The 27,986-nt window shown below is 39.2% G+C and overlaps 1 protein-coding gene across 1 annotated transcript; it reads left to right on the plus strand.

Moving 5' to 3' along the window:
* On the plus strand, positions 1 to 27,917 carry LOC116047021 (adhesion G protein-coupled receptor F5-like). Its single transcript, XM_031295507.2, has 22 exons — positions 1 to 96; positions 7,098 to 7,204; positions 8,522 to 8,573; positions 8,681 to 8,827; positions 8,923 to 9,096; positions 10,959 to 11,111; positions 11,228 to 11,392; positions 11,634 to 11,663; positions 11,802 to 12,128; positions 12,211 to 12,296; positions 12,412 to 12,470; positions 13,936 to 14,057; positions 14,226 to 14,444; positions 16,940 to 17,131; positions 17,288 to 17,407; positions 17,514 to 17,701; positions 21,209 to 21,373; positions 21,466 to 22,848; positions 23,013 to 23,054; positions 23,598 to 23,648; positions 23,741 to 23,801; positions 27,208 to 27,917. Exons 2-22 carry the CDS (start codon positions 7,103 to 7,105, stop codon positions 27,264 to 27,266), a joined length of 3,897 nt encoding a protein of 1,298 aa, XP_031151367.1. The 5' UTR covers positions 1 to 96; positions 7,098 to 7,102; the 3' UTR covers positions 27,267 to 27,917.
* The last annotated feature ends 69 nt before the right edge of the window (positions 27,918 to 27,986 follow it).

Here is a 27,986-nt window from a genome sequence, read left to right on the forward strand (position 1 = left end):
TGTATGACTAGTGGTCTGTGTACCTGGAGGCATGCATTAAAATGATTTTTCACTTCTGACAGGAGTCCCTTTTTGGAAGCTGGAAGACAACGAGAGGTAAACAAATACAATTACCATTTCAAAACTTCACTTTTATTTTATACTGTATAGGTGGTTAGAACTAATTATGCTTTCAGGCAAACTGTAGCTACATATGACAGAAAAAGCACAGATTTAAGGTAGCTTGGATAGTCTTTACTTGCTGTGAAAGTATATTTAGCTAAAAGCTATTTTACGTTCAACCCATTTTTACCAAACAAATGAAAGATTTTTTATATTTTCTTACTAAAAAGTACTACAGATATGCTTTAGAGTAGATTTTATAAGAGGAGCTTGAGCACAGTTTGCCTATTGTCATTATGTTGTGATACTTAGCAATCAGTGTGGTATCAAAATCTCCTGGGAGCTGTAGTTGCTGAATGCTAACAGACATTAATTTTATCTTTGTTACAATATTGAGATATCCACTTCACTCGGCTTTGCGTCATGCCTACTATTTTGCCGTACTTCCTCGTAACACATCCTGCTGCTGCAGGAATAGCAACGCGGATTTCGGTGCCTCATTCTGGTGCCACTGATATGTCTGCACTTCTCTCTGATGCTCTGAAACGTTACAGGCAACAGAAACATTGCTGCACGTGACGCTAGTTAACACTATACTCAACAGCAGCTAACGTTAGCCTACCGCTAGCTATTAGCTGGATTAAACACGGTTACAATGCAGACAGCTAACGCTAAACAGTGTAAAGTTTGTCTGTGTTTCACTGTAGAGGATTCCGACACCGGGATGTAACAATCTGCAGCTGCTGTTGTCGGAAAAACACAGACGGTGCGTTCAATGAAACTAGTAATTTACAGCCTCGTGGTGCATTCAAAGTTGTTGTTAAATGCCCTTTTCCCATCTTTTGGTTGTTTCTGTCATTCAACAGCTATTTATTAATGAAATAAGTTATTGTTATAGTGATTACATTATTATTAAATCATTTAATTTTGACGATATGGCCTTAGCAATAAACAAGCCGTTCTTTAATGTGGCCAACTGTTTAGTACCCTTCTTTTTTTTTAACTTAAAAAGTATCGGTTCAGGCACCATTAAGGCACCGGTACCGTTTTAAAAGCACCGCTTTAGCACCGGTATCCAAACCAAACAATACCCAACCCTAATATTGACTCTAGATTCAAATGTGTGACTAGATTAAATATATAATAAACAAATACAAATCTTAAAATCAAGTTCATAAAGTAATTTTCTTTGCATTCATTTGATTCCCAATCAAGATACACTGGTAAGAATTGCTTTCCATTGTTAATATGTACTTAAAAACAGTTCTGAAATGCAAAATAATAGAATTTTAATCATGTGATGAAACATGCGATTAATCGCGATTAACTATAGAAATTCAACGATAAATCGCGATTAAGAAAATGTAATCGTTTGACAGCCTATATATATATATATATATATATTATACTTTAACTAAAAAATATCCTTCACTGCTTATTTTGGTATTAGTTAACTATAATAACCCTGATAGGAAGGCATGTAATAAAACATAAATAGTAATAAGTCAAATAGTAATAAAATAAATAGAATGATTCGTATGTTCTATTGAAATAGACAAGAACATAGGATGCACACAAATTAGGAGGGGTCAACAGATGTGTTAGGACAACTAAACAAGTAAATCTTAAAAGAATTAGGAGTCGTGATTGCAAAAGCTGATTGCAAAAGTTTTGGGATAGCTAGTTTTGGGATCCGTTAGTTACAGGGCAGTGTTCTGGTGACCGAAGACATCGTGAACTGTAGTCTGGTTTAAACACTTCAGAGCCCCATCTCTCAAAAGAACGTTAGGGCTAAGAGGATCATAAAATCTATGTTTCGACTGCTACCCACTCGTAGGAGGCTAAGAGCATCTTTAAAAGCTACACAACCTGCAGGAGGAACCAAAAACTGCAAGTTCCTTTTGAGAAAGCATAAGCATAAAGCATAAAGCATAAATTAGCTTTAAGGGCCACACTGGAAAATGAGAATCACAGTGGGCCAGACATTATTGAAATGCTTTTATTTTAAGATTATTTTTGGGGCATTTGAGGCCTTTAATGACAGGACAGTGAAGACAGGAAAGGGGAGAGAGAAAGTATTGATTACGGTCTCCGTATCATCATGAGGTAAAAGGAACCATGACTAAACAAGTTGTGACTAAAACAGAACCCTACGCTCTTGCAAACTGACATTACATGGGTAGATGAGGAAACCAAGTAGATATGAACTGTTTTGACATATAGAGTAGGAGCAGTGGTTAATATTTTATATGTTTTGGCATTTAACTGCAGGATGTTTTGGTCCATCTATCTCTTAATGCCATCCTGCAGAACTGATCCATAGGATTAAAATGAATGGAAATTATCAAAAGGAAGTGTGGGGGTTAAATCTTAAATCTTGGTGAACAGAGATCTGGAATCCAATCCCCGTCATTTTGATAACCACCCAGGGCATGAAATTGGCACCCGCCCACCCGCCAAATGCGGGTAACTTTTGTGATTGGCGGGTGAAACTGTCAATCTACCTGCCACATTGGCGGGTAGCCAATGAGAATTGAGTGATTCAGACTCGTAACTATCGGTGCGCAGGGTACGCGGTTGCTTACGGGCCTGGTCCAATCAGGGGCCCGCATCACTAGAAGACATTGATTGACAGCCGGGGCCCCCTATCGCATTTTCATTACTCACACAATCCCAGCATCCCACGTGCAGCCACTGACCAAGCGGAAGTGAGAACGGGTCAAATTCATTTCCTAGTTTCTGATATGAAGACATGGAGCGTTTCCCAATACCAAGAATGCAAAGAACGGACTTGTGTTCTTGGGGAGAACGTTCTTGCTAGTTGTACCTGGAAGAATGAACTTGCAAGTTCACAAGCACAGAAAACACTGTTAAGAGTTTGAGACGATGCGTACTTCCTGTTATTGCTCAACCCCCCCAGCACAGAGGCTACCAGCAGGGCTCCAAAATAACAGCTAGAAATAAAAACCACAACAATATAACCACTTTATATTAAAACAATCTCCGGACAAGAAAACCTCACAATGTTACAACTATTGCAATAATATTGAAAAATAAAACTTATTGAGCTTTAATTTGTTTATGGTTTAGCTCAAACACTCCTTACTTATTCAAAAGAGTGGAACGCGATGCCTACTATTATTAGTGTATAAGTTTAAGTCAGTTTAAATGAAAAAATAAGTAGGCATGCACTGGTGTGTCCTATGTGTTCATGATCATGATTGTGACCATTTCTATATTATTGTAGAGCCCTGTATATGCCCAGGGAGATGGAAATTAGCAATTCAAATGATAAAGGTTGGTGTCTCCCCTTTAGTCTACATAACATGTCAGCATGTTACCACTTCATGTACAACTGTTAATTTATCATACAGACTGAAACTCAACTTCTAATAAATCAGAAAACAAATACACCAAAAAAATACTAAATCTATATATACGTAAATGTATATAGCCTATGGCATAATTTAAACAAGTCTCCCGAAAAGAAACGCGTATATCTCTCTCCCCTGTGTGTGTGTGTGTGTGTGTGCGCTTGTGGAGTTTAACTCTGAAAAGACAGTTAACCACAGGTTCCCATTAATCTTATGATGGACATGTGTTGTGATATTTAAACAAACGATCCGTCAACGGCGAAATAAAAGCCTCTTATTTACGGGACCGGTCTAAAAGACCTCCGGCTTCCAGCGGGGTCTCTGAGCGTGACTATCCGAGCGACGAGCTAGCGGCCACGGCAGGCGCAAGCTGGCGGCCGCCTCACTTCACGGAGCTCCGAAAACTCCGAAAACCTTGGAGCAAATTGTCAATTCGGCAAAGATTTTCGCAAGACTGCCTATATTCGAAATCTAAACCGTTCATTTCTCGCCTAAAATGTGGTCAGAAGTTAATGTGGTGATGAATAAGATGGCGAAAATTGTTAAAATTGTCCCGTTTTTGGGTTGTCTATGTACCGGAAACCCGACCATCATTGAATGCCGAAATGAATGTTGGGATACGGGTGCAGCGAAGTTCATACAAGTTACCAACCAATGCATCCTCGGTAAAATGGGCGTGTCAAGAACATTTCCGGGAATCTTAACTGTTCTTGGTGAAATGCAAACTTGTGTATTGGGACAGTACTTTGGCAACACGAGATGACGTTTCACAGGGACACAAGAACACAAGTCAATAGAAGAACACAGATTGAGAAACGGCCGAGACGTGTATGTGACTCGAACATCTCACATTTACCAACAAAACGTACAGCGAAAGACCGTGCAAAACATTTCAGACCGTCCTGCCAACATGTAGACATTTTAACATCAATGTACGCTGGAACAATTTTATACTCTAAAGTCAGCGCTGCTGTTTCAAATTGTCGGCTGCAGCGGGCGGGGCTGCTCCGTTTCCCCCGCGACTGACGCGCACACACAATCACATACACAGACACACAAACACACGCACGCACAGACACACACACAAACGCACATGGTGGATGCAGGAAAAAACGCAGATGAGACGTAAAGGATGACCTAAATTGAGGACAGCTACGTTATTGTAAGTGCAATGATAAGTTAAAGTCCAATAAGTACTTTATCAAACCATATGAATGTGTGTCCCAGGCCAGGATAGGAAATTAACTAACAATGTAAAGATCAACAAGCCACTGACAATGACAGATATGTTCATATTTGATTCATCCAATAAATTATTTTGTGTCTTAAATCCACCAGCCTTTTTCATATTTTACCAACATTTGCAGCATCCTGAGCCTTTTTGGTAAAGTTCCTAGAAAATCTCAGCCTAGAGTAATTAATTAATAGTAATAAGTATTATTCTCCCCAAAACAAGTTTCTTTTTTATTTATTTTTTTATTTTTAAGAACTATACAAAAAAACATTCATGTGTTATGGTGCGCATTCACCAGTGTTTGGTTGTTGTTGTGGTGCGCGTAGGCTACTCCTGATTTTGTCAGTCATCTCATCTCTTATATGCAGTGGCATAACGAGCCAACACCGGGCCCCTATGCAGGATTATCAAGGCGGGCTACCATCAATAGGACAGGACAGGATCATAGAGTCACAGCAATTCCTGTTTTTCACCTTTATGACGCAAAAAAAAAGTGGCTGGTAAAAAGTCCCTGTGGCAGGTGGAAAAAAAAAGTGGCTGGTAAAAAGTCCCTGTGGCAGGTGGATTTAAAAATCCACCTGCCACAGTGGCTGGTGGTCAAAAAAGTTAACTTCATGCCCTGTAACCACCATTTTCAAGTTGGTCTCGTCACCGTAACGTTACCATACCTTAACCATACCTCTTTTGCCTTGAGCAAATTTTGTAGGATTAAAAACCTAAAAACCCCCTGAATATTTTCTGCTTGCATGTTCAGGTGACATTACGTGTCCCCAAAAACTTAACATGACTTAATACTGTACATAAATAGTTGCCTATGAAGTTCCAGGGTTATTCAAGTAAACTAAAACAAAAATAAGCAGTGATGAATATTTTTAGTAAACTGAAACTAAACTAAAACTAAAACCTTCAAGGAAAACTAAACCGAAACTGTATTGCCATGTTAAAAAGCTAATAAAAATAAAAATTAATCATTTCAGATTTAGATTTTTAGCTTTAATATGTCACTACTGAAATAAGGAGACGGCATGAATTTCCGTCACCTCTCGTGACATTGAACCACAGACTTGACATGAGATGATGCTGTGCAGTGGTGGAAGAAGTATTCAGATCCTTTACTTATGTAAAAGTACTAATACCACACTGTGAAAAAATACTCTGCTACAAGTAAAAGTCCTGCATTAAAAAGTACTAAATGCAGAAAAATCAAAACAGTTCTGTCAATCAACTAAGTGTTTAATCAGGTAATCATTTCAGCTGAACTTGTAGGCATATATATTGTTGGGCATTTTAATTTATAATAAAACATCGTATTTTATTAATTACATGTGTTTTGTGTGCATATATCTTAATTTGTAAAGTAACTATTAACTAAAATTGTCAGATGAATGTAGTGGAGTAAAAAGTACAATATTTCTCTCTGAAATGTAACGGATTAGAAGTAGAAAGTGGCATGAAAAGAAATGACTCAAGTAAAGTACAAGTACCTCTAATTGTACTTAAATAGAGTACTTCACACTAAAGTAGCGCAAAGATTAAACATTAAACATCATTGCCATTCTTCAACAATGTATTTTGTATGTATATGTAGCTACATACTTCTGAGAACATAACAAAAACTAACTAAAACTAAATATATAAAAAGTAAAACTAAACCTTTCTGGAAAAACTGAAACTTACACTCTGAAAACTAACTAAAACTAAAATAAAATAAAACCGAAAACTCAAAACTAAAATAAAATAAAAACCAACTAAAAGTTCAAAACTATTATAACCTTGCTATGAACTTAATTCCTAAGAGGCTGTATAATCACTTGGAGAGAGGTTCTTCCGTATATGACGATGCATGATTGGACCTTACATAAATGATACCCGCATTTTCATTTAATATGCGAGAAAAGTCTTTATTCTTTATTATTTAGAATTATTGAGTGTATTGGCCTGTTGGTCATCATTGAAATAGTATAAATAATGCATGTTCAAAGACATGTGAAGGTAAATCAACCACCTTAGAGGTTTGAATTGGATCCAAACAAGTCAACAAGCTAATTGGTTGAAAACCCCTGATTTGAGATAAGTTTTTGTTTGTAAGCTGATAATCGGAACAATACACGCTGAAGTTCTGAAATTCCAGATAGTAGCATTCCTTCCAACTTGACTAACCACCAAGAGTTTCAGTTCTCAGGAAGGTTCTACATTTTTTAAGATTTTTCACTTCCTCATAGCATTTTGAAGAAAGCTTGTGTACCAGCAATCTCACACAACACCTTGTACTTTCAAGCATCTACGCTATCATCAGATATAAGTCTATAGTACAAGGAATACATGTATACTTGTCTTCTGATCCATTATAATGAGAAATCACTGTGCTGCTTGTATTCTCTCTCTAGTTGGGATGGCGTTACTAAAGGCAGTAAGATACCTGGTTGTTCTTCTGGTTATATACTACAGTGTGGAGGATCACAGATACAGAAAGTCTCTGAATCTATTCTTTGAGGTAAGAATAAGAATTATTTTACGAAGATTTTTTTTTGGCATTTTAGGCCGTTATTGGATAGGACAGCTTAGATATGAAAGGGGAGAGAGAGGGGGAATGACATGCAGCAAAGGGCCGCAGGTCGGAACCAAACCTGTGGCCACTGCGTCGAGGACTGAGCCTCTGTACATGGGCACGTGCTCTACCAGGTGAGCTACCCAGGCGCCCAAGAATAAGAATTAATAAGGAGTAACACTCAAGTTTGTGTTGCTATACCATGAGATACTGCTATTGGTGTGATGTGGCTACATCGCTAAACATATCGTCACTGTTGGGCGAAAACCTTGTATGTCCAACAGGAAATGACAAAGAAAAGGCTAATTTGAAAACATTATATTTAGCTATTTACCTCAGACAAAGTCAGATGAAATCATCTCATCACTGTTCAACTATTTGTAAAACCCACAGATTGATTTATAAAAAGGAATTAAAAGGCAATGCATTGTTATGAACGGTTGTGTTGAATGTGTGAATGTTGTTATGGAAAGTACCCCATGCCAATCTCTAGGTATGGTGAAGGGGATGTGATGATGTGGGGCTATTTTAATTCCAAAGGCCAAGGGAACTAGGATGCATAGTATCCTGGATCCATGAAATAACTGGCCTTTACAAATAAAAATCTGCCTGCCTCTATGGGAATTTAACATAGGGGTGTACTCACTTATGCTCCCTGTATTTTAAGGAAGAACATTTATTTGTTTACGATACATTATTCATTCACAAAGAAAATTTGTGTCCTTAAAGGTTGGATTTTTTAATTAAGGCATTAAGTTCAATTTCCAAAAGATTATTTTTTATTCCTCTTTTTAGTCAAATTTAGCATGGGTGTACTCATTTATGCTGTGCATTGTATATGTATATTACTACAAGTGTGTAAAAGCTATGACTATGGCTATGGTAATACAGAATAAATAACTATACAGTAGGTACAGTGGTGAGTGTGGTTAAGTCAGGTGTGTGTGTGTGTGTGTGTGTGTGTGTGTGTGTGTGTGTGTGTGTGTGTGTGGGGGGGGGGAACTTCATTCAGTTATCAAGTTAAGCGTACGTTCAGGCACCAAAACGACTAGTTAGCATTAGAAAAAAAGATTGTGGTTTGTAGTACTCCTGGGACACAAACATGCATATCCTGTGTGAAAGTCTTGTGTTTTTTATTAGGACACAAACTCTTCAATAACTTTAGTTAATATAGTGTATAATCAGTATTTAGTTACAGTTTTTGATTTATATAGACAAACAAAAGTACAATTTAACTGATCAGATGGACATTTATTTTTCCAGGAATTGATGGGTAAAAAAGCATCAGACATTCATGCCATAGAAAAAAGACAGGGTGAGTCCCATTTTGTTAGTATCAACAGCATTTTTCACTCTTGGATCTTTTCATATCACTGAAGTATCAATTCTATATTTGATTATGTCTGTTTCATGTCTTCCCAGCTCCCTTGAGTTCCATTGATTATGTACTCAACGTTGTTATCAATATCTCTGACCCGGCACTTCTTGAAAAGATTTTGAGTGAACTTCCTTTAGGGATCAACCTGATCAACAACACTTCTGTAATTACCAGCATCAACATCACAACAGGTATAACGTCCTTGCATTTGGTTGTCCTTTTGTTAATTTGATTTTGTAAAACATGTCATTAAACCTTGATGTTGAGTGCTGCTGTTTCTTCACAGTGTGTTCCCCAAATATGTCTACATACCAGTGCAGATGTGAGGCGAACTATGCTTGGTCGTATAACACCTGTATTGCCCTAAACGCCTGCGATGCCATCATTGGTAACACCTGTGGATGCATTAATTCCCTTCCACCTGATGACCAGTACTGTGAGCTAAACACCAGTCAAACAGGTAGGCCTGAGTTGTGTGTGCAGCACAACCACAAGATACGTTTGCTCACTCAGTAGAATTTAATTACACACTGAGATGTGTCATATGGAGAAAAAAACATGTTGATTGTGTACAATTCAAAAGGCACTTGAGTGTTACTTTTTTATCATACTTTATACTTCTACTTTTTTTTGTACTCCACTGCATTCATTCTACAGCTATAGTTACTTTCAGATTCATTACATATAAAACATATGAGCAGTTTTTTGAATATTATCACGTGTTGTACTGTAGCTGGACATACAACAATAAAACGCTTCCACATCAACGCATTAGTACTGCTACATACATATAGTACATTGGTGTATGATCTGATAATAAGAAACACAACATTCTGAAAAGAATCTCCAAAGTAAGGACTTAGAATACTCAAGTTAAAGCGAGTTATTAAGCGAGAAATAAGCTACAATGTAAGCTAATAGGGCAATTGTCTACCTTCACAAAAGTGCTCGTTTTGCCACTGACAGGCTCAGATTAATATTCTAAGTGTCTGACAACATTATGGAAAGGATCCCGTCAGAGATAGACCTTAAAAACCTCTTTGAGACCTTTCTGTTTAACCAGAAACAGCTCTGAAGTCGCTAGCGCTAAACCTAAAGAGGATCTTAAAATAGGATCTTACTCTTTAACAAAACGGTCTATCTCTGTAGGGATCCTTACCATAATGTTGTCAGAATACATTAATTAAAAAACTGATGCTGGATTTTTATTTGTAATTGAGTATTTTTACTGTATAGTATGGCCAGTAGGTGCTTTGTATGCATCTAATCCTCTAATCCAATCCTAAATGCTCTGTCTGCAGTAGTTTTACTGTACTCTGAAAAAGCCTTACCATTTTATAATTTTGTTTGTTTTTATTGGTACGTGGTGGACACACTTGATTTTACTTTCTTGAAACAAGAAACCACCTACTGTATCACAAGTGTTCTTTTGCATGGACTGATGCCAGTCCATGTTCCAGAAGATAAAAACCGGTTCATTTGCATGCAGACAGATAAAACATCCACGAGGGTTCTTCGTGAAGTGGTTCCAACAGTTTTGATTGAAAAGATTACAACTGCGCCACATTCAATGAAAGCCACCTCTTGGGATAAGAAAAAAATGTGTCTTTGCTGTGCATGGATACAGTACATTTGATTTTGTAGTTGTGGCATAAAATATTGTTAACATGTGAAAGAAATTATTAAAAGCCTCAGTCATGTTTCCTTGTAAAACATTGGCAGTGTAAAATCCTCTAGTCTATATTCACGGCGTTCCACTTCCGGGAATGTTCAGGTGCGGCAGGATGTCCGTCACCTTCCAATTTCTTTGTGTTGGCATTCTAAACTCCAGTGGATTTATGAGGACTATGGTTAACTGTTCCTCAGATCTCTGTTGCACGACTAAAACAACCTTTGAACGTACACATGTTCCACCAAAACAAGTTCCTTCACGAGGCTATTTAGTAGAGGCGCCGTTGCTCCGTCCGGCGCTTCTGCTAAATAGCCTCGTGAAGGAACGACGATTGTGATTGGTTTAAAGAAATGCCAAAAAAACCAGAGCACATTTTTCTCCCATCCCGGAATGCTGTGTGGACTAGCCAGACCCTCCTCCGCAGTGCTGTGGAGGAAGGTCTGGCAATGCGAGAGTAATAATCCTCTAACTCTGCTGGGTCCATGTTTCATTCCGATGATGTTGTTACATCTAGGGAATAACAGGCTTAGATCCAAAAGTGTGGCGGCGAGGAGGCAGTGAGAAGGTGTAGAAGGATTATTAAAATAAAAAGTGAAGACAGCACCTACAATAGAATGTGATGGATGTTGTCATGTTCTCCCCCTTCACAGACCCGGTGGACTTTGATTTGATCCTGGATTTGCGCGTCCCAGTCTCCAGTGTGCCATCCAATTTCATTGATATATTCAGGCAAAGACTGACAGTCTTACCATTGCCCCTTGTCACTGGATCTTTAAATATAATAGACATAACTTTCACCACAGGTAAGAACTTATGCTACTTTTCCCCCTTCCAATTTGTATGTCTGATTTAATGCTCCTTAGTGTCTGTTTTATATACCATGGCTTGAATGTTTTATGTTTATTTCTTTCTTTAAAAGAGTGCTATCCAAACTCCACTGGAGGACTGCAGTGTCAGTGTGAGAAGCAGTTTGCTTGGTCATGTGACAAGTGTAACAGCTATGGTGCATGCAGTAATGCTACCAGTCAAACCTGTGAGTGCATTAATGGACTTCCTGATGGAGAGTACTGTGAACCAATCACAAGTAAGTTTTGCTATTTTGTAGTGGTTGAAATAAAAGCAATGCTATCTGCAAAAAAAGTTAACAAAACTATTATCGGCTGTATCTGCTTGACCATCCTACATAGGTTGATATAAACATGGTTTGGGTTGTGTTTAACAATCTGTTAAACATTGAGTCGCTTTAGTGTTCGGATGTTGATTTTAATTGGAGGTTAAGCAGAAAAATGTGGTGTAATAATTGATTCTCCAATGTTGCTTTACAGATGTCACTCAATGTCTAACCCCGACACCTGGTATGGGTATATTTTTTTACTTTGTTTTGCATGGATAAGTTCAACAGAGTCTGTAGTAGTTGAAGACGCATGTTGTAAAAAAAAGAAAGCATTCATCGACAGTCATCACAGATAGTGATGCAGATTTTGTTTTTACAGTGACATCAACAACACCAAACACAGCAACCCCAGAAATGACGACGTCAAACACAACACAGGCAACACCAACAACCCCAATAACAACACCAAACACAACAACACCAAACACAACACTGATGGCAACGACAACAACCTCAATAACAACACCAAACACAACAACACCAAACACAACACTGATGGCAACGACAACAACCTCTATGATAACAACAGCAAACAACACAACACACATGGCAACACCATCAACCCCAATAACAACACCAAACACAACAAAACCAATGGCAACAGCATCAACTCAAGAAATGACAACACCAAACACAACAGCAGAGGGTATGACATATAATGTAGATAATACAGTAAAGGATGTTTCTCTTGAATAGCTTCTTTGTGATAACAACTGTTTCTGTTGTAGTAAGCAGCTCCTTTACCATGAATCTACCTTTCAATGATTCATACAATGATCCAAAGAGCTCCATTTACCAAGACTCTATAAAAGCTGTAAGTCTGACAGTATCATTCAGTTTTCTCACAATGTTGATGCAATATATGTATGTGATATTTGATCCTGGTTTGATTGTATAACCTATAACAAGCAAGTCATTGTCTCAAACAGATTATAACCGGAACTGCTAATTACATCCCAAATATTAAAGAAGTAAAACTAAAGTTCCGGTAAGTCAATTTTTGGTTTCAGGTTCATTACATACTATATTAGCACAGTACCAGGGTATTTTAAGGGGTTTGCTAAATTGGAAATCAGAGTTCTTTACATTATTTTGATATCACATACTAGCATGGCTATAGGGATAGCAATGTCGGTCCACTACTTTTGGTCCAGTCTGACATATCTTAACTGTTAGATTGATTTGCTAAAAATTGCCATTTGTGGTGAGACTAGTAATCTCCTGACTTTACCTCTAGCACCGCCAGCATGTTGACATTTTTCGGTTTTAGTGAAATGTCCTGACAATTTGTGCATAGATTTCGTCGAAATATGATACAAATTTGCGTTGTACGCAGAGGATGATTCGAATAACTTTGGTGAATAACTTAGCATGTGGATGTACTTAGCTCATGGCACTACTGTGCAGCCTCTTAGAGCCATAAGCATGGCTCTAGTCTGGATCAATGGAAGTGCATTTTTATGATTAAGCCTGACGTCAGGCACGTGGCTCAAAAAACGGATGTCAGGCTTTGCTCCTTACCTTACCCTCTTTTTGTCTTGCCGTTTTCCAAAAATTTCGAGCTAGCAAGCCACACGCAAAAAATGGCAAGTTTTGAAAAAAATTTGGATCGTGCAATAAGACAAGTTTGCTTGGTTCTTTCGGGGAATGATTGTAAAGAATGACAAAGAATGTGTTTACGGCATTAACTATCTAACTGGGACATTTTGGAGCCGATTGGTGGGGACTGCTATGATGTACACACAGCGATCACTGGTAAGAGCAAATTACGTTTAACCACGTATCCAGCTAATTTAAATAGCTCACATTACTGTGTTGTGTGAACAGTTAACTTCATTTAATATTGTATGTGGCGTTTTCTTTTGCAGAATGCAAAATGTTCATCCAAAACAAGTTCTATCCTGAGACTATTTTGCAGAGTCACTATCGCTGCGTCCGGAGCTTAGCGTCGCCCAAAACAATTGTGATTGATTTAAAGAAATGCAAGCAACCCAGAGCGTTTTTTTTCTCCTATCGTAGAATGTAGCCAGAACTTACTCTACAGCGCTGTGGAGATAGGTCTGGCAATGTGAGACTAGTATGGCTCTAGACTCTTTCTGGATTTATCACAGTGTTGATACAGTTTACGAAAAGCTGCTGTGTATTTTCAACTCAACTCTCAACTGACTTTGGCTGAGCTGTCCTTATACCATTAAGAGCAGCTAAGTTAAATATGCCAAAAATCAAATGTGACACTGTATAAATAAATTTCACATTGGCCTAGTATTGTTCGGTTACTTACTTCAGTCAATTTGTTTCATTGATCCAAAAAAGTTTATATTCTCTAACAAGTACAGCAAACGCATTAGCAAAAGCTATCTTGTTTTCAAAAGTGACTGAAGTGAACTGTAAATAATACTTACTTTTTTCATTTGCTTTTTCCTGCTTGTGATTGATTCTATTCTGCATTACAGGAGCGGAAGCACCATCGGTGACTATACTATAATAGCAAGTTCTGTTAACGAAACTGTTATAGTGCCTGTGAATGTAGGGATATTTTTTGAGCTGGCAAAGAAATACTCAATGCTATACACAAGTAAGACAACTTTTTTTTTTTTTTTTTTACATTTTTGAGAGAAACATATCCTGATTTTTTTAAACTATCACATAAGCATTGTCTTTCATATCAGTAATAGCTTATCATTTTGTGTACTGTACATAGTTGTGTAGTAATTGTCTGACCTGTGTGTCTGTTTTCTTAAAGGCCAAGAATTGTTAAGGTTTGACCCACCTAAAGTATTTTTTGAGGGGAAAGTAACTATAAAATGTGGCCCACCACCAGCAAATCTCAATTTAAGTAGCGGTGTGACTGCACAGTGGACACTGAATGGCACAGAAATACCCGCAGATGATCTACACAAGTTAGCGCTACAGGATGTGATGGCAACGCTAACTGTGTTAAAAGCTTTTAGCACTGACAATGGTAAGAACTAGATCCAGTATGGTGCAGTCAATGCATTATTTTTATTTTAGTCTCAAATGGCATTTCCAAATCATACAAATTTACAATGCTAGTGCTGTGTAAGACTTTCCTCTTTGCGCTCTACATCAGCGTGATTGCATTTGGATTTGTATGTTTGACCTATCCACCACCCCAACCTACCTCCGTTTAAGGAATTGGTCGCTCTTTGCATTTCCCCCTACTCATTTCCTGGTTCTCCTTCTCCATAAACAACATGAAATCAAGGAGAGGGTTAACTTTTCCTGCTACAGATTTCCCACCGTGGTCAGAAAGCACAGGGGAGATACTTTGTTTCTCTCACTATGGGCGCTTTCACACCTGCCTTGTTTAGTCCGGTTGAATCGAACTAGAGTTTGTTTGCCCCACTGGTATGGTTCGTTAGGGCAGGTGAGAACGCGGCAATTGAACTCTGGCGCGCACCAAAAGAGGACCAAACAAGTATACCGAGACCTGCTTGAAGAGGTGGTCTCTTCAGTTCGCTTGTGGTGAGAACGTGATCCGTACTCGAACAGCACCAACTATACATACTTCGCAAGTCTGAGCTAATGTCTCCTGTAGTCAGATCTGCTTTGCAATCTGCGACGCGGCAGAGCAGCAAACTGTAGCAGCTTTCAGTGTTTCTCTCAAAGAAACAGACTGCCGTCAAGCTCGGCGTCCGCCACTCGCATCTCCGTGGTCAAACCAGCCGCCACTAAAACTGAAAAGGCAGAGCAGAGCGAGTTCTCGGTGACCAGAGCAGACGTAGTTAATGTCTCTCGCGAAACAATGTCTGCTCGTTTTAATGAAATGAGCTGGTTTGACCATGAAGATGCAAGAAATATGCACTAGTCCAGAACACAGGACCTTCTTCCTGTATTTACTTTCTTGCTCCCGCCCCTAGACACATCCGACCAATAAGAGGAGAGGACGTTCTTGCATGTATTTGTAATGACGCATTTTGGTACGCTTGGATTTTTCCAGGTGTGAAACCAAACTGAACCGAGGGCAAATCGCTCCAAGTTTACTAACTCACCAAAGCAACCGAACTACAGGTGTGAAAACACCCTATGACTCTAGAGTCAGTATTCACTCTGAAGATAATCGCTGTCACTCTTTCACTTTCTCTACCACACACACACACACCAGACCTGCTATTCTATTAAAGAGATCGACGCACACACCAACGCATGTATAAACTTCAGGCCACTTACGTAGGCTACTGTGAAAGCTCTGTGTGGAGCTTCCGCACAACCATAAATCACGCTTTATACTTACTCCTTAAGTCTCATTACTTCCTGCTTTGCTCCCGTCATAATTAATACGGCCACTAGAGGACGCCACTACTATAAACCATCGTATGGTGGCATTTTTCAGGGGAGGACAGTGTCCATTGTTTAGCTTGATTCAGCAATGTATCTGGTCATGGTTAAGTCGTTTTTTTGTGTTTGATTATTTTTGGGAATTTTTTTTATTTTATATTATTAGACAGTGGTAGATATACAGGAAAGGGGGAAGAGAGAGGGTATGGCACAAATCAAAGTTTAGCAGCTTGGATCAAAACCCAGGCCACTGCAAAGGTCGCCTCATGGTTTAGTAGTTTGACCAAAAATGTAAAAAAAAATAATATAATAATAATGTAGACATGGGTTGACTCCACACAGCTAAAGTGAAGTATAGAGCTGAACTTGTTTCATATACCAAAGTATTAACCATTTGTTTTCGCTTTAGTCTGTTTTACCTTTAACTAAAATTAGAAAAGAGAAATAGAAAATATTTTCCTACTGACAGAATCCTTAATATGCAGCCTGAGCCTGTCAACGTTCCATTCTGAATAATGAGGAACAGCCATTAATAGTTGGCTGTTATGTTACCATATATTTGAATTCAGAATCCCCTTCTTGTATTTCTTTCATTAGAAAAATAATTATCATGTGGTCTACACAGACCAAAGGGACATTTGCAGTTAGGGATGTGCTTTTTAACGTGCTGCAGCTGAGCAGCTAATTGCAAACTGATGTTGGCCATTCACTTTTCCCCACTTTGTGTTTTCGCTCGTTCGATGAAGCTAAAGTGGAGCAGAAGACAAGTGTACATGTTTATGAGTTAGATAAGAAAGAGACTTTCCCTATCACGAAGCTAAAAACTGAAAAAATTGAATTTTCTCCCTTTTTGTTTCCCCAAGAAGAACACAAGACACAGGATTTACAGTGCAGATATGTTTGCTGTGGCAGCAAAAAGAAAAACGATTTATTTCAGTTGGACTATTAATGGTAGTATCCTATATCTAAACTTACAGCACAACATATTTGGAAATTGTAGACTATATTCAAATCTCTATCTGCTACATAAATGCTTATTTAGGTTTTTTTGCCCCTCTTTTCCCTGATGCTGTCATCCCATGTATTTTTTTTATATTTGTTTGGCAACACTAGCTTCACATTGATTTCATGTCAATTGATGATCACCTTTCATTTCAGGAGTTTATGAATGTACGCTAAAAAACAACAACATAGCTTTCATACAGCGTGGAACATTCAATGTACAACCAACACCTGTGATCCAAATGACACCAGCCGTACAAAGGATTAGATGTGCAAACACAGTGACCCTGACATGCTCTGTCAGCCCCAGCCCCCCCTATCAGGTTGAGTTTAAAGGCATCACACCAGGTAAACCTGAAACAAATAAAACACCAAAAAGGAAATCAGCTATTGAGAATTATTTGCATATTAATCTAGTTCTCAGACAACTATTTGAGATAATGTGTACAAAGTGAATGTTGATTGTCTTTATCCAAGTTGATTTGTTGTTTTTTGTTGTTTTAGGCCCAAGTATCACCTATACTGCAAACACTGCATCATGTACAGAGCAAACTTTCACTTGTCAAGTGACAACTTCAACACAAAACTTTACTAAAAGTATAACACTGTCTTTCGTCATGGGCAGTAAGTATTGATCCAGACATTACAGAGCATTGAATACAATTCAGGTCAAGATATTTTCTCCTGTAAAAATAGTACTTAAAATGACTGAGGTCAAACCCTTTTTCTTTCTCTCTAGACTACACATGTGAAAATTATGAATTTGGTGTTGGAAATGAAGGTGAGCAGGCTGTAGGTTCCTGCCCAAAGGATACGGTTGGAATCCGGACAGCAGTTTGTTTGAATAATGGTACATGGAAAATACAGACAGACAACTGCATCCTACAACCGCTTCAAGAGCTGCTTCAGCAGTCTCAGGTAGCCTACTTCTCAAATTGTTCCTGACACTGCATCAACAGGGGCGGATTGTGATTTGGGGGCTCCATGCAAACTCAGGCATGGGGCCTCCATCATACCTTACTGTATTTCCCCCCTTTCTTTTTTTTGAGAATGTTGGTCTCGGCAGTGGTAGAATAAGTACTCCGATCTTAAAGTTAAAGTAGTTTCTGTCTCCCCCATGAGGAATTCTAAGTAATGACAACAACACTGTCGGCGCGTTCACATGATACAAGCCTTACGTGATCGTGCACCCCCCGACCCCTCCTCTACGCAATTGCTAGTAGCCAAGGAGGACACAGAGGATTAAAAAAAACATGATGGACTCTTCAGAAGAGGTAATTATCTTTGCTTGATTTTCCGCGTGCAAAATGACCGGACAACACTAGTTTCTGAACATAGCCATACTGAGAAATACAAAGAGAGTTGTGCGGAGCTGATAGTCTTAATGAGCTTTGTAGCAACTCATTTGGCAACGGCTTGAATGTAACAGACGTTCATTAATATCAAAAAGTTACTCACTAAAGTGATGGTGTCAAAATTGCGAGTCGCACCGAATTCACGGTGATTGCTTGAATTTGCGTGAATTGTTGCGATCGCGACATCGCGAAATCCTGGAGGGACTGTCTTGTGCTGTCTTCCTCTCGACCATGAACTTGTTGTCCTTTAGGGTCAAAATTGGAGAGAAAATGTGTTGCTTTTTGTAACGTTTTTGTAGCATTTTTTTAAACGTTTTTGTCGCGTTTTAAAATTCATGGTCAATAAACCTAATTCATGTGACATTATACAATTTTTTTTAAGTAAAAAAAAGCAGAGTAAATGTAATTTCCTGTATTCTGGTGTCTAGTCCGACTCTCCACTGGGCATCTGTGCTGCATTCCGGTTTTGTTCCGTCTTCCACCACGCGCCATACCACACCGGGAGCGTCTCAAAAGTGGAGCGTCTTGCCTGCCCCGACTGGCAGATTTGATTGTCCCTACAAGTACTTTACAGAACAATCGCGTGTTTATTAATTATTATTATTATTATTAATTAGTATCTACCTTCCACTCCAAGCACTCCTGCAATTAAATTCCATGCCTTCTCTTTTCTGGTGTTGTCCTTAAAAAAAGATCTTTGGTGTACTATTATGTTTTTGTTTTTTTCAAGATGAATCTCTCATCGTCCAATATGGGGGGGGGGTCTTTTGGTAAATTGACTGGATGCTCTTGCTGTTTCACTTCTTTCCTGGCTGTCTGAATGGCCCGCAGCTCTCATGAAAATAGACCTGGGGCATATACTGTATTTAGCGGAGCGGGCGCGACACATAAAAAACATTTGAAAAGTAAAGGGTGAAGGACCTTAGTGACTCTGGCTGGAACATTAAAAGAAAGAAAACCACTTGATATGGGCTTTTTCTTTTTTTTTTTTTTTTTAATCTAAACATAATTTTGGATCTATAGCTGTTAGGTGGGGGGGCCTCAGGCCTCATGGTCTTGGGCATTAACATTTTCACAAGAACCCGAGTCAGCTATGGGCAGGAAGGGAAAAACATTTTCACAAAGAAATACAATGATACACTAAATTGAAAAGCATGCATTTCCTGGTTGCAAGTTTCAAACCTGTTTCACCTCTGACCACACCTAGAGCACTTACTGTGTGCACCTGTAACCACAACCAGCAGTGATGTCACACTTGTTACTTATCACTGTGGTATGGTTCCGCAGCGCAGACGCATCCGGTGGAAAAAAGTGGTTAGTCCTTTGCAGCGGCCCGGGTTCGAATCCATCCTGCGGCCCTTTACTGCGTGTCATCACCCATCTCTCGCCCACCTTTCCTGTCTATCAACTGTCACCTTAATCGGGTATATGTTTTCTTACAAAAGGAGCTTTACACACAACCTTATCACAGCTGAACATTTCATTAGAGTGTTAGAGCCTATATTTTGTAGTCTTAATTTGGGTGGTCATTTACATTTAAAAAGGTTGCAAATCTAGTTCTTCAAGTAAATTGTAGCACACCACAGTCAACTTTAATCAAATAAAATGCATGCAAAATGGATGCAATTTCCCACATCCTAGTGGCTAATAAAAATGAAATACATACAAAAACACATTTTAAGTGATATATTACCAAGACATACGTATTAAATATATCCAAGACACATGCGATGATCATGTCATGCAACTGCTGTATTAGAGTACCGGCACCTTTTTTGGTCCGAGTCAATCACTGCCTTTAAAGGTCCAATGTGTAGGAATTTCTCCCATCTAGCGTTGAGATCATATATCGCAATCAACTCTCTCGCACCATGCAGTTCAAAGTACGTATTACAGCTACGGTAGCCTTCACGCTTCAAAAAGCTGGTCTCTTGCTCTTTTCAATATCCTTTTTCTTTGTCTGGGAGAAGAAGAAGACTCCTGTTCCTGAAATTTAGATTTTGAATACATGTGGTCCTCCATGTTTCCTTCTTCAAACTTGCCGGGACCGGGAAGCTACGATACCCATTAGCAGCATTAGCAGCACCTGTGAGTTTATCATGTGACAGCGAAAATGCAAAAGGTGGAGCAGTATGTCCTGTATGTCCCTTACCGGCTAACGTATTTCAACACATGGTGCATGAATATGGAGCGTCTACCTCAGTTCATGCGAATGCAAAGTTTTGCAAGTTTGTGAACGGGCAACACAGATTTTGATAATGAAAAAGTAAACACGTTACACACTGGACCTTTAAGGCATTCCAGGGGGTAACAGATAAAAAATGAGAAGCTAACTGCTAACTGAGCATTGCTCAAAATTTAGAGCTTAGTTAATCCATGCATTTTATGTCAGAACTCAGAATTTTAAACTCTGGTGGATTTATGAGGACTATGGTTAACTGCTCCTCAGATCTCCGCAAGGTAAATCTAGACAGCTAGCTAGACTATCTGTCCAATCTGAGTTTTCTGTTGCAAAACTAAAACAAGCTTTGAATGTACACATGTTCCACCAAAACAAGTTCCTTCACAAGGCTATTTTGCAGCGGCACCGTGGCTTTGTGCGGAGCTTAGCGCCAACCATGATGATTGTGATTGGTTTAAAGAAATGCCAATAAACCAGAGCACGTTTTTTCTCCCATCCCAGAATGCTGTGTGGACTAGCCCTCCTCCGCAGCTCTGTGGAGGAAGGTCTGTCAAAGCAAGACTACCTCGGGGGTGATTCGCATTGTGTCGCACTGCACCAGGACTGCGCTACTGTCAGTTGTCAACAAAATCGCAAACAAATTTGGTCAAACCCACATGCGCCTGTACCTGGAGTTTGACCTTGCATTTAGAAAGTTTACACATGGAAGAATGTACGTTGAATGACGTTTTAACAGCTTGGATTTTTCTCCAAAAAATACTCATCCTCTCAGAATCATTTCAAATATGCTATAAGTGGATACAAATTCACACAGTTATTTTAATTTAATCCTTGAGATACTGTATAATGCTAACACTTTTTTTTCTTTTGTTCTTTTAAATCTCACAGAATTTGAATAGCAATTCACTGCCAGCATTCTTGAAAATACTCAGCAACATCACTACTACCTTCAATGAGGCCGTGGTTACATCTCCTGCAAACATTAATGCCACTGTTGGAATACTCAAGAATATAGCCAACTTGAGTATCCCAATAACTGAAACTTTAATGACGGTATGTGAATTATTTTGCAGAGGTTTACACGTCCTTAACAATATACACTGCATTACACATGAACTAATATATTCTTTCCTTCCTCAATTTAGGATATCCTTTTAGTTGTAGGTGTCCTCACCACAGATGCAGCAAAAAGATCATGGGACTCTCTAAACAACAACAATGCCCAAAACATCTCAGGAACAAGTAACAGCCCCCCAGCTAAAGGCGTCAGCTCAGACCTATTGCAGTCTCTTGAGACTATAACAACAAGCCTTACCAATGAATCTTTTAACATTGAAACACCGTCAATTCTGTTGAACAAAACCATACTCACAGACAATTTTGATGCTAACTTTGCATTCTTGAATTCTTCTGTGGGGGTAGTCATACCTGACTCTAATGGAGGAAACAGGTCCATCGCTGTGCTATCATTTGCCTCAATGGATAACGTACTCCCTCCACGAGATATAAACAATTCAAGCGTCAATGTCATCAATGGGAGAGTTGTACTTGTTTATTCCAATGGAAGCGTCAATAATGTTTCATTCACATTTGCTGTCAAAAACGATACTCTGGGGAACCCTAAGTGTGTTTTCTGGAATTTCAGCCTCTTTGACAATATCGGGGGATGGGACAACAAGGGCTGTGTGTTGGTACGCAACATAGACAAAACCGTCACCTGCAACTGCACCCACCTTACGTCGTTCTCTATCCTCATGTCACCCTACAGTCCTAAAAGCCTTGCGTTGGATATTATAACCTACGTTGGAGTTTCCATATCCATGGCTTCCTTGGTCATATGCCTGATAATTGAAGCTGTCATATGGAAGAAAATAAGGAGAAACAACACATCTTACTTGCGTCATGTTTCCATTGTTAACATCGCTCTGTCTCTCCTGATTGCAGACATTTGGTTTATTATTGGGGTAGCTATCTCAGATGATGACGAGACAAACATACCAGCTTGCAATGCAGCTACATTTTTTATCCATTTTTTCTACCTGGCCCTGTTTTTCTGGATGTTAGCCTCAGGTCTGCTGTTACTCTACCGCACAGTCAATGTCTTTGACGGGGGATTGTCCAAAACATCTATGTTGGCTTTTGGATTCACTCTGGGCTATGGGGCTCCTCTCGTCATCGTGATCATAACTATTGCTGTAACTGCACCCAACAAAACGTACATTCAAACTGGAGTTTGCTGGCTCAACTGGTACCAATCCAAAGCTTTACTGTCCTTTGTGATCCCAGCACTGGTCATAGTGGGGATAAACCTTGTGATCGTGTTGGTGGTGATATTCAAAATGTTGAGGAGAAGGTCAGTGGGAGACGCTGTACAATCAGCTGAAAGGCATGTTCTAGTTGTCATTGCCAGGACTTTGGCTGTCCTCACACCAGTCTTTGGATTAACTTGGGGTCTGGGAGTCGGAACCATGACCAGTCCAGACGATCAAGGAATCCAAATTGCATTTGCATTTTTTAATTCACTGCAGGTACAAAAAGAGTTTGTCTATTTCACTATTAAATAGTTAATAATACTGATCAGTAATATATAGTATACTGTGGTGAAATGATTCTATGGATTGTGATTAGTGAGTTTGCCTTTTGTCAATGAAGCTCTCTTAGTTGATGCTACTCTGTGTTTCTTTCTTTAAAGGGTTTCTTCATACTGGTGTTTGGAACACTGCTGGACAAAAAGGTATGTACACTGAACAAAATTATAAACGCAACACTTGTTTTTGCCCACATTTTTCATGAGCTGAACTCAAAGATCTATGTACACAAAAGGCCTATTTCTCTCAAATATTGTTCACAAATCTGTCTAAGTTTGTGTTAGTGAGCACTTCTCCATTGCCGAGATAATCCATCCACCTCACAGGTGTGGCACATCAAGATGCTGATTAGACAGCATGATTATTGCACAGGTGTGCCTTAGGCTGGCCACAATAAAAGGCCACTCTAAAATGTGCAGTTTTACTGTATTGAGGGGTTCGGGGGGGTCCAAAAACCAGTCAGTGTCTGTTGTTAGGGTTAGGGTGCATTTTAAAAACATGCTAGTGTGGATGTCTTGCTACAGGTACTAGTGGGACAGTGATATGTGATTCAGAAATTCCAGTTTGAATTATATATCCATGTGTTTGAAGGCTTATCAGACACAAAACCCTGCACAGCAATTTTCAGTTGTTGACCCTTTAAAAACATGTTTTCATTGAAACTAATGTTTGAAAAATTTACTTTTAAGGTGCGGTCAGAAATAACAATAAAGTCACAAAGTTCCAGAACCGGGACCAGGGTAAGAACAGCTTTCTTAGCCATGTCTCTTTTTTTGTTAGCAGTTAAAAAAAATGGTGGTGATTCATGTTTTTGCTTTCATTCTCATTTTAGAGCACCAGCGCTGGAATCTCAAGTAGATTGGATTTTTTCCGGATCTGGAGAAGAGCAAGAGGTAAAGCAACAATTAAGATAAGAAAGAAACAAAAGATCACAAGCTAAATTTCTAAGCGCTAGTGTAGCAGTTTTATTAACTATGCTAGCGGCCCATGTCAGTTGGTCAGTCGGTGAGAATATCTCAACTATTGGATGGATTGCTACGAAGGTTTCCACCATCTCGGTATAATGCTAGCCTGACAAGCCAGACCCACATCAAGATGTTGGGTCTGGGAACTCACCGTTGGCAGGGCTCAATCTGAGGAGCGGGATAAACGGTTGTCTTTCAAATTCCCTCTGCACTCATAGCCAACCAGAGCAACGCTAGTTGATAGATTAAACTGCCGTATCCGGTCGGCAAAAATCCGAACACATCTTCCTTTTTTAAGAATGACTTCAGTGCTTAACTCCAAGTCTTCCAGAGTCACAGCCAAAGCCGATACGAAAGACCGCTGTTCGCCAGCAGCAGCCATCTTCTTTGTTTTCAAGTAGCAGGGAATTCACGCGGAACCGTCGCAACTCTGCCGTCCTTATGTTAAGCCCGCCCACTGACTCTATACACGATGTGATTGGCCTGACCAGAATTTGGTTTTTCCAGCTCGCAAGCCAACTGAGAGTTGCTAGACTGACGCTGGCTGCAAATTACATTTGCTGCCGCTAGGGTGCGTCTAGATTTCTAGGCTAGTATAATGCATGAATATTCCCAAATTATCAGAGGTGGAAAAGTACTAAAATGTTTTACTCAAGTAAAAGTACCAATACTTTGATGAAATATTACTCAAGTACAAGTGAAATTACCTATCTGAAAAAGTACTCAAGTAAAAGTAATAAGTAGTTCATTTAAAATGTACTTTAAGTAAAAGTTACTTAGTTACATTTAAAAAAAACTGTAAAACGGGGCGGGGGGGGGATCGCTCCCATGTAGTGAAAATAGGACAAGGGGTCATAAATCCAAAACTATTTTGTTTTTAATTAAAGAAAAATCTATACAAATGTATACACATGTAATAACAACATAACACATGTCACACATGACATTTAAGACCCTTAGAAAAGTATAATGTGCAATTTTAGTTCAGACCATCACATAAAACGTTTTCAAACAATCAATTGAAAGTGAAAGTACCATACATTGTTAATTCTGAGGGTCATCCTTCTTTTCTTCACAAACATAAACAGTTATAATGCAAATCAAGGCCAAACACGTGTTTTGACTCCATAAATGGGTTAGACCCTAATGTTCACAGCCTAAACTAGCAGCTAACTTCTACACACCAAAGTAGCCTGTATGAGCTAATAAGATGTATGTGAATTAATTTAGCCAGTCTCCTACATATGTTGTCCTACGGCAGGGGTGGGCAATTAATTTTCCCAAGGGGCCACATGAGAAACAGGGACTGGGGTGGAGGGCCGGACCAATAGGCTAAACTCAATTCTGCTCAATATTAATTTTATGTCAGGAGGCACATTCTCAAACGTCTCTTTTTTCTCTGGGCATATTAGCACAGCAGAGTCCACCAAACACTCTTTAATAAACACCCTTCAGAAAATGACTTACTGTTTTTGGCGATTTTGTGGGATATCACAAAGCTGGTCTTGACTGCTGCATCCCTGGATGCCTTGTTGCTTTTGCAGCTTAACTAGCAAAGCTTCAGATGTCCGTGCCCGCTCTGCACCAGTCAAGTTGTTGTATTTCTCTTTGTGGTGTTTAGTATTGTAGTGGCGATTCAAATTATAATCCTTTTAACACAGCGATCTGTTCTCTGCAAACTAAGCACACGGCTTTACCTTTGACTTTACTCAGTAACGGATGGGATATGTAATGTAGTGAAATACAATACTTCACTCAAAACATAATCAAGTACATTTTAAAATACCGATTTTAAAAACGACTTGAAAAATACAAAATACACAACAAAACTACTCAATATAGTAATGTGAGTAAATGTATTTCATTACTTTCCACCTCTGCAAATTATAGGGGAGAGCTTATCCTGTTTTCCCCGTGCAACACAAACATCAGCATGTTGACGTCATCATTGTGAACATGGTAGCATGCCAGGCTGTTCTCATTAACTATTCGTACATAGGGTGGCTACGAAAAGTGAAGCACTGTAATTCATATTCGTATTCCACGTATTTTATTGCTGTATGCACCACAGTGATTGCTGCTGTATAAGACCGCTCTGGTCCATGTAGAGAGGGCGTTGGGGGCCGATGGCTGTGTCATAAAACACAACGCTTTTAAGCCAGGGAGCGGTGTTCTTGTCTAGGGTTGGGTATCGTTTGGATTTTTTCCGATACCGGTGCTAAAACGATACTTTTAAAATGGTGCCGGTGCCTAAAAGATGCCTGAACCGTTTTTTTTTTTTTTAAAGGAGCACAAAGCGGCGACATTTAAGAACAGTTTGTTAATTGCTAATGTAAGGCCATATGGTCAAATTTAAATGATTTATTAAAAATGTAATAATAACTTATTTCACAAGTAAATTGCTGGTAAACGACAAAACAACCACTAGATGGGAAAAGGTGCTGCAGACTGTTTAACATCTCGGTGTTGGAATCGTCTACAGTGAAATACAGTCAAAGTTTACACTGTTTAGCCAGCATTAGTCAGCATTTTAACTGTGTTTAAGCTAGCTGCTAGCTAACGGTAGGCTAACGTTACCTGCTGCCAAGTGTATTGTTAACAAGCGTCACATTCAGCAATATTTCTGTTGCCTCTAACATCCATTTCAGCGCACCAGAGAGAAATGCAGGCAGTTAAGTTGTGCCGAAATGAGGCACCGAAATCCGCGTTGCTACTAAGTCCGACAGATACCATATGTTGTTAAGGCACCGGTGCCATATCAGCACCGGGTCATGGTACCCAACTCTATTTGTCCCGGACAAAAGACAGCAAAACCTTCACCCAGGAAAGACTCGGTTGTGTCCTGGGAATGTTTTAATCTTAACTAGTCGTTTTAGTGCCTAAACTTAACTGTCGTCGCCTCTTGACACTCACTTCTCGTCAGGTAAACTCAACTGCCACAGCCGCTGAAAGGACCGTTATCTCGCGGTGCAGCTGTACCCAGCTCAAGGTCACCTTTTATCGGCTAACTGGCAACGGCCTCTGAAAGGACCAACAGCACACGGTGCTCTGTAGCCGCCTCCCAGTAACCTTTTGTCGGCTAAATTTAACTGTAAAGACGCCTAATTTCGTAGGATATCATATGAATTGGTGTGCATAAGTTTTCGTAGGATGTCGTACGAACCTGTTCATGAGAATGAGTTGAGCATGCTGACCTTACCATTTAGCTCAAACACTGTTCTGCCAAAGTACAGCCTGCCAGAGCTGTAGACTCTTAGTCCTGTTTTACTATCAGTTGTTATATTGTTTTGCCACAGACTGAATCACTTCGTTTTGTTGCTGTTTTTTTCCACAGATGGTTACAATGTGTCATATTCTGCCTCCGGTGGATCTGACTCCACCAGCAACATTTGATGATTTTTGCAGACAGCTCGGGTCAGTCAGAATGACAACCAACCAAGCAAACCAGCTGTTTCACACGTGTTTTTTTTTTTTTTTTCTTTTTATCTGTTTTTGCAGCCAGAGTTAGAAGTTAGAAGTAGTATAAAGTATTGATGTTCGATTTGAAGTATATTGTAACATCCAAGAGTCAGGCTTGATTTTTGGAAAAACGAACATTCATACAGTAATAATTTGACTGAGTTTTGACAAAAAGAGTTTGTATGAAGGAAGAGCACATAGAGAGGATAGATTTTTATATCTGATGTCTTGTAAAAGTGTGTGTGTGTGTGTGTGTGTGTGTGTGTGTGTGTGTGTGTGTGTATTTGCAGTAAGTCACATACAGTATATTGAAAGATTACACTTAGGCACTGTTTTGACCTTTAAAAGTATTCATCACATCATTTTCAAGCAACAAAATGTCCGGAAAGATGCAAAATGTCTCTTGGCTTGGGTTTACTTTGCCAATCAAATCAGTTAGCCAAGGCAAGGCTGTCTTCCACGGATCGGTGAACTTGGTTACTCAAGGTGTGGCATCACAATGACAAATTGACTTGGACAGGACAATCAGTCAAATATAATTCCATACAGGTAAAAGAAGTGCCAGGAAATACCCAGAGAAAATATGAACTTGTTTACTCAAGATGTGGCATCACAATGACAAATTGACTTGGACAGGACAATCAGTCAAATATA

This window comes from Sander lucioperca, chromosome 9 (assembly GCF_008315115.2).
Source record: "Sander lucioperca isolate FBNREF2018 chromosome 9, SLUC_FBN_1.2, whole genome shotgun sequence".
Taxonomy (NCBI): domain Eukaryota; kingdom Metazoa; phylum Chordata; class Actinopteri; order Perciformes; family Percidae; genus Sander; species Sander lucioperca.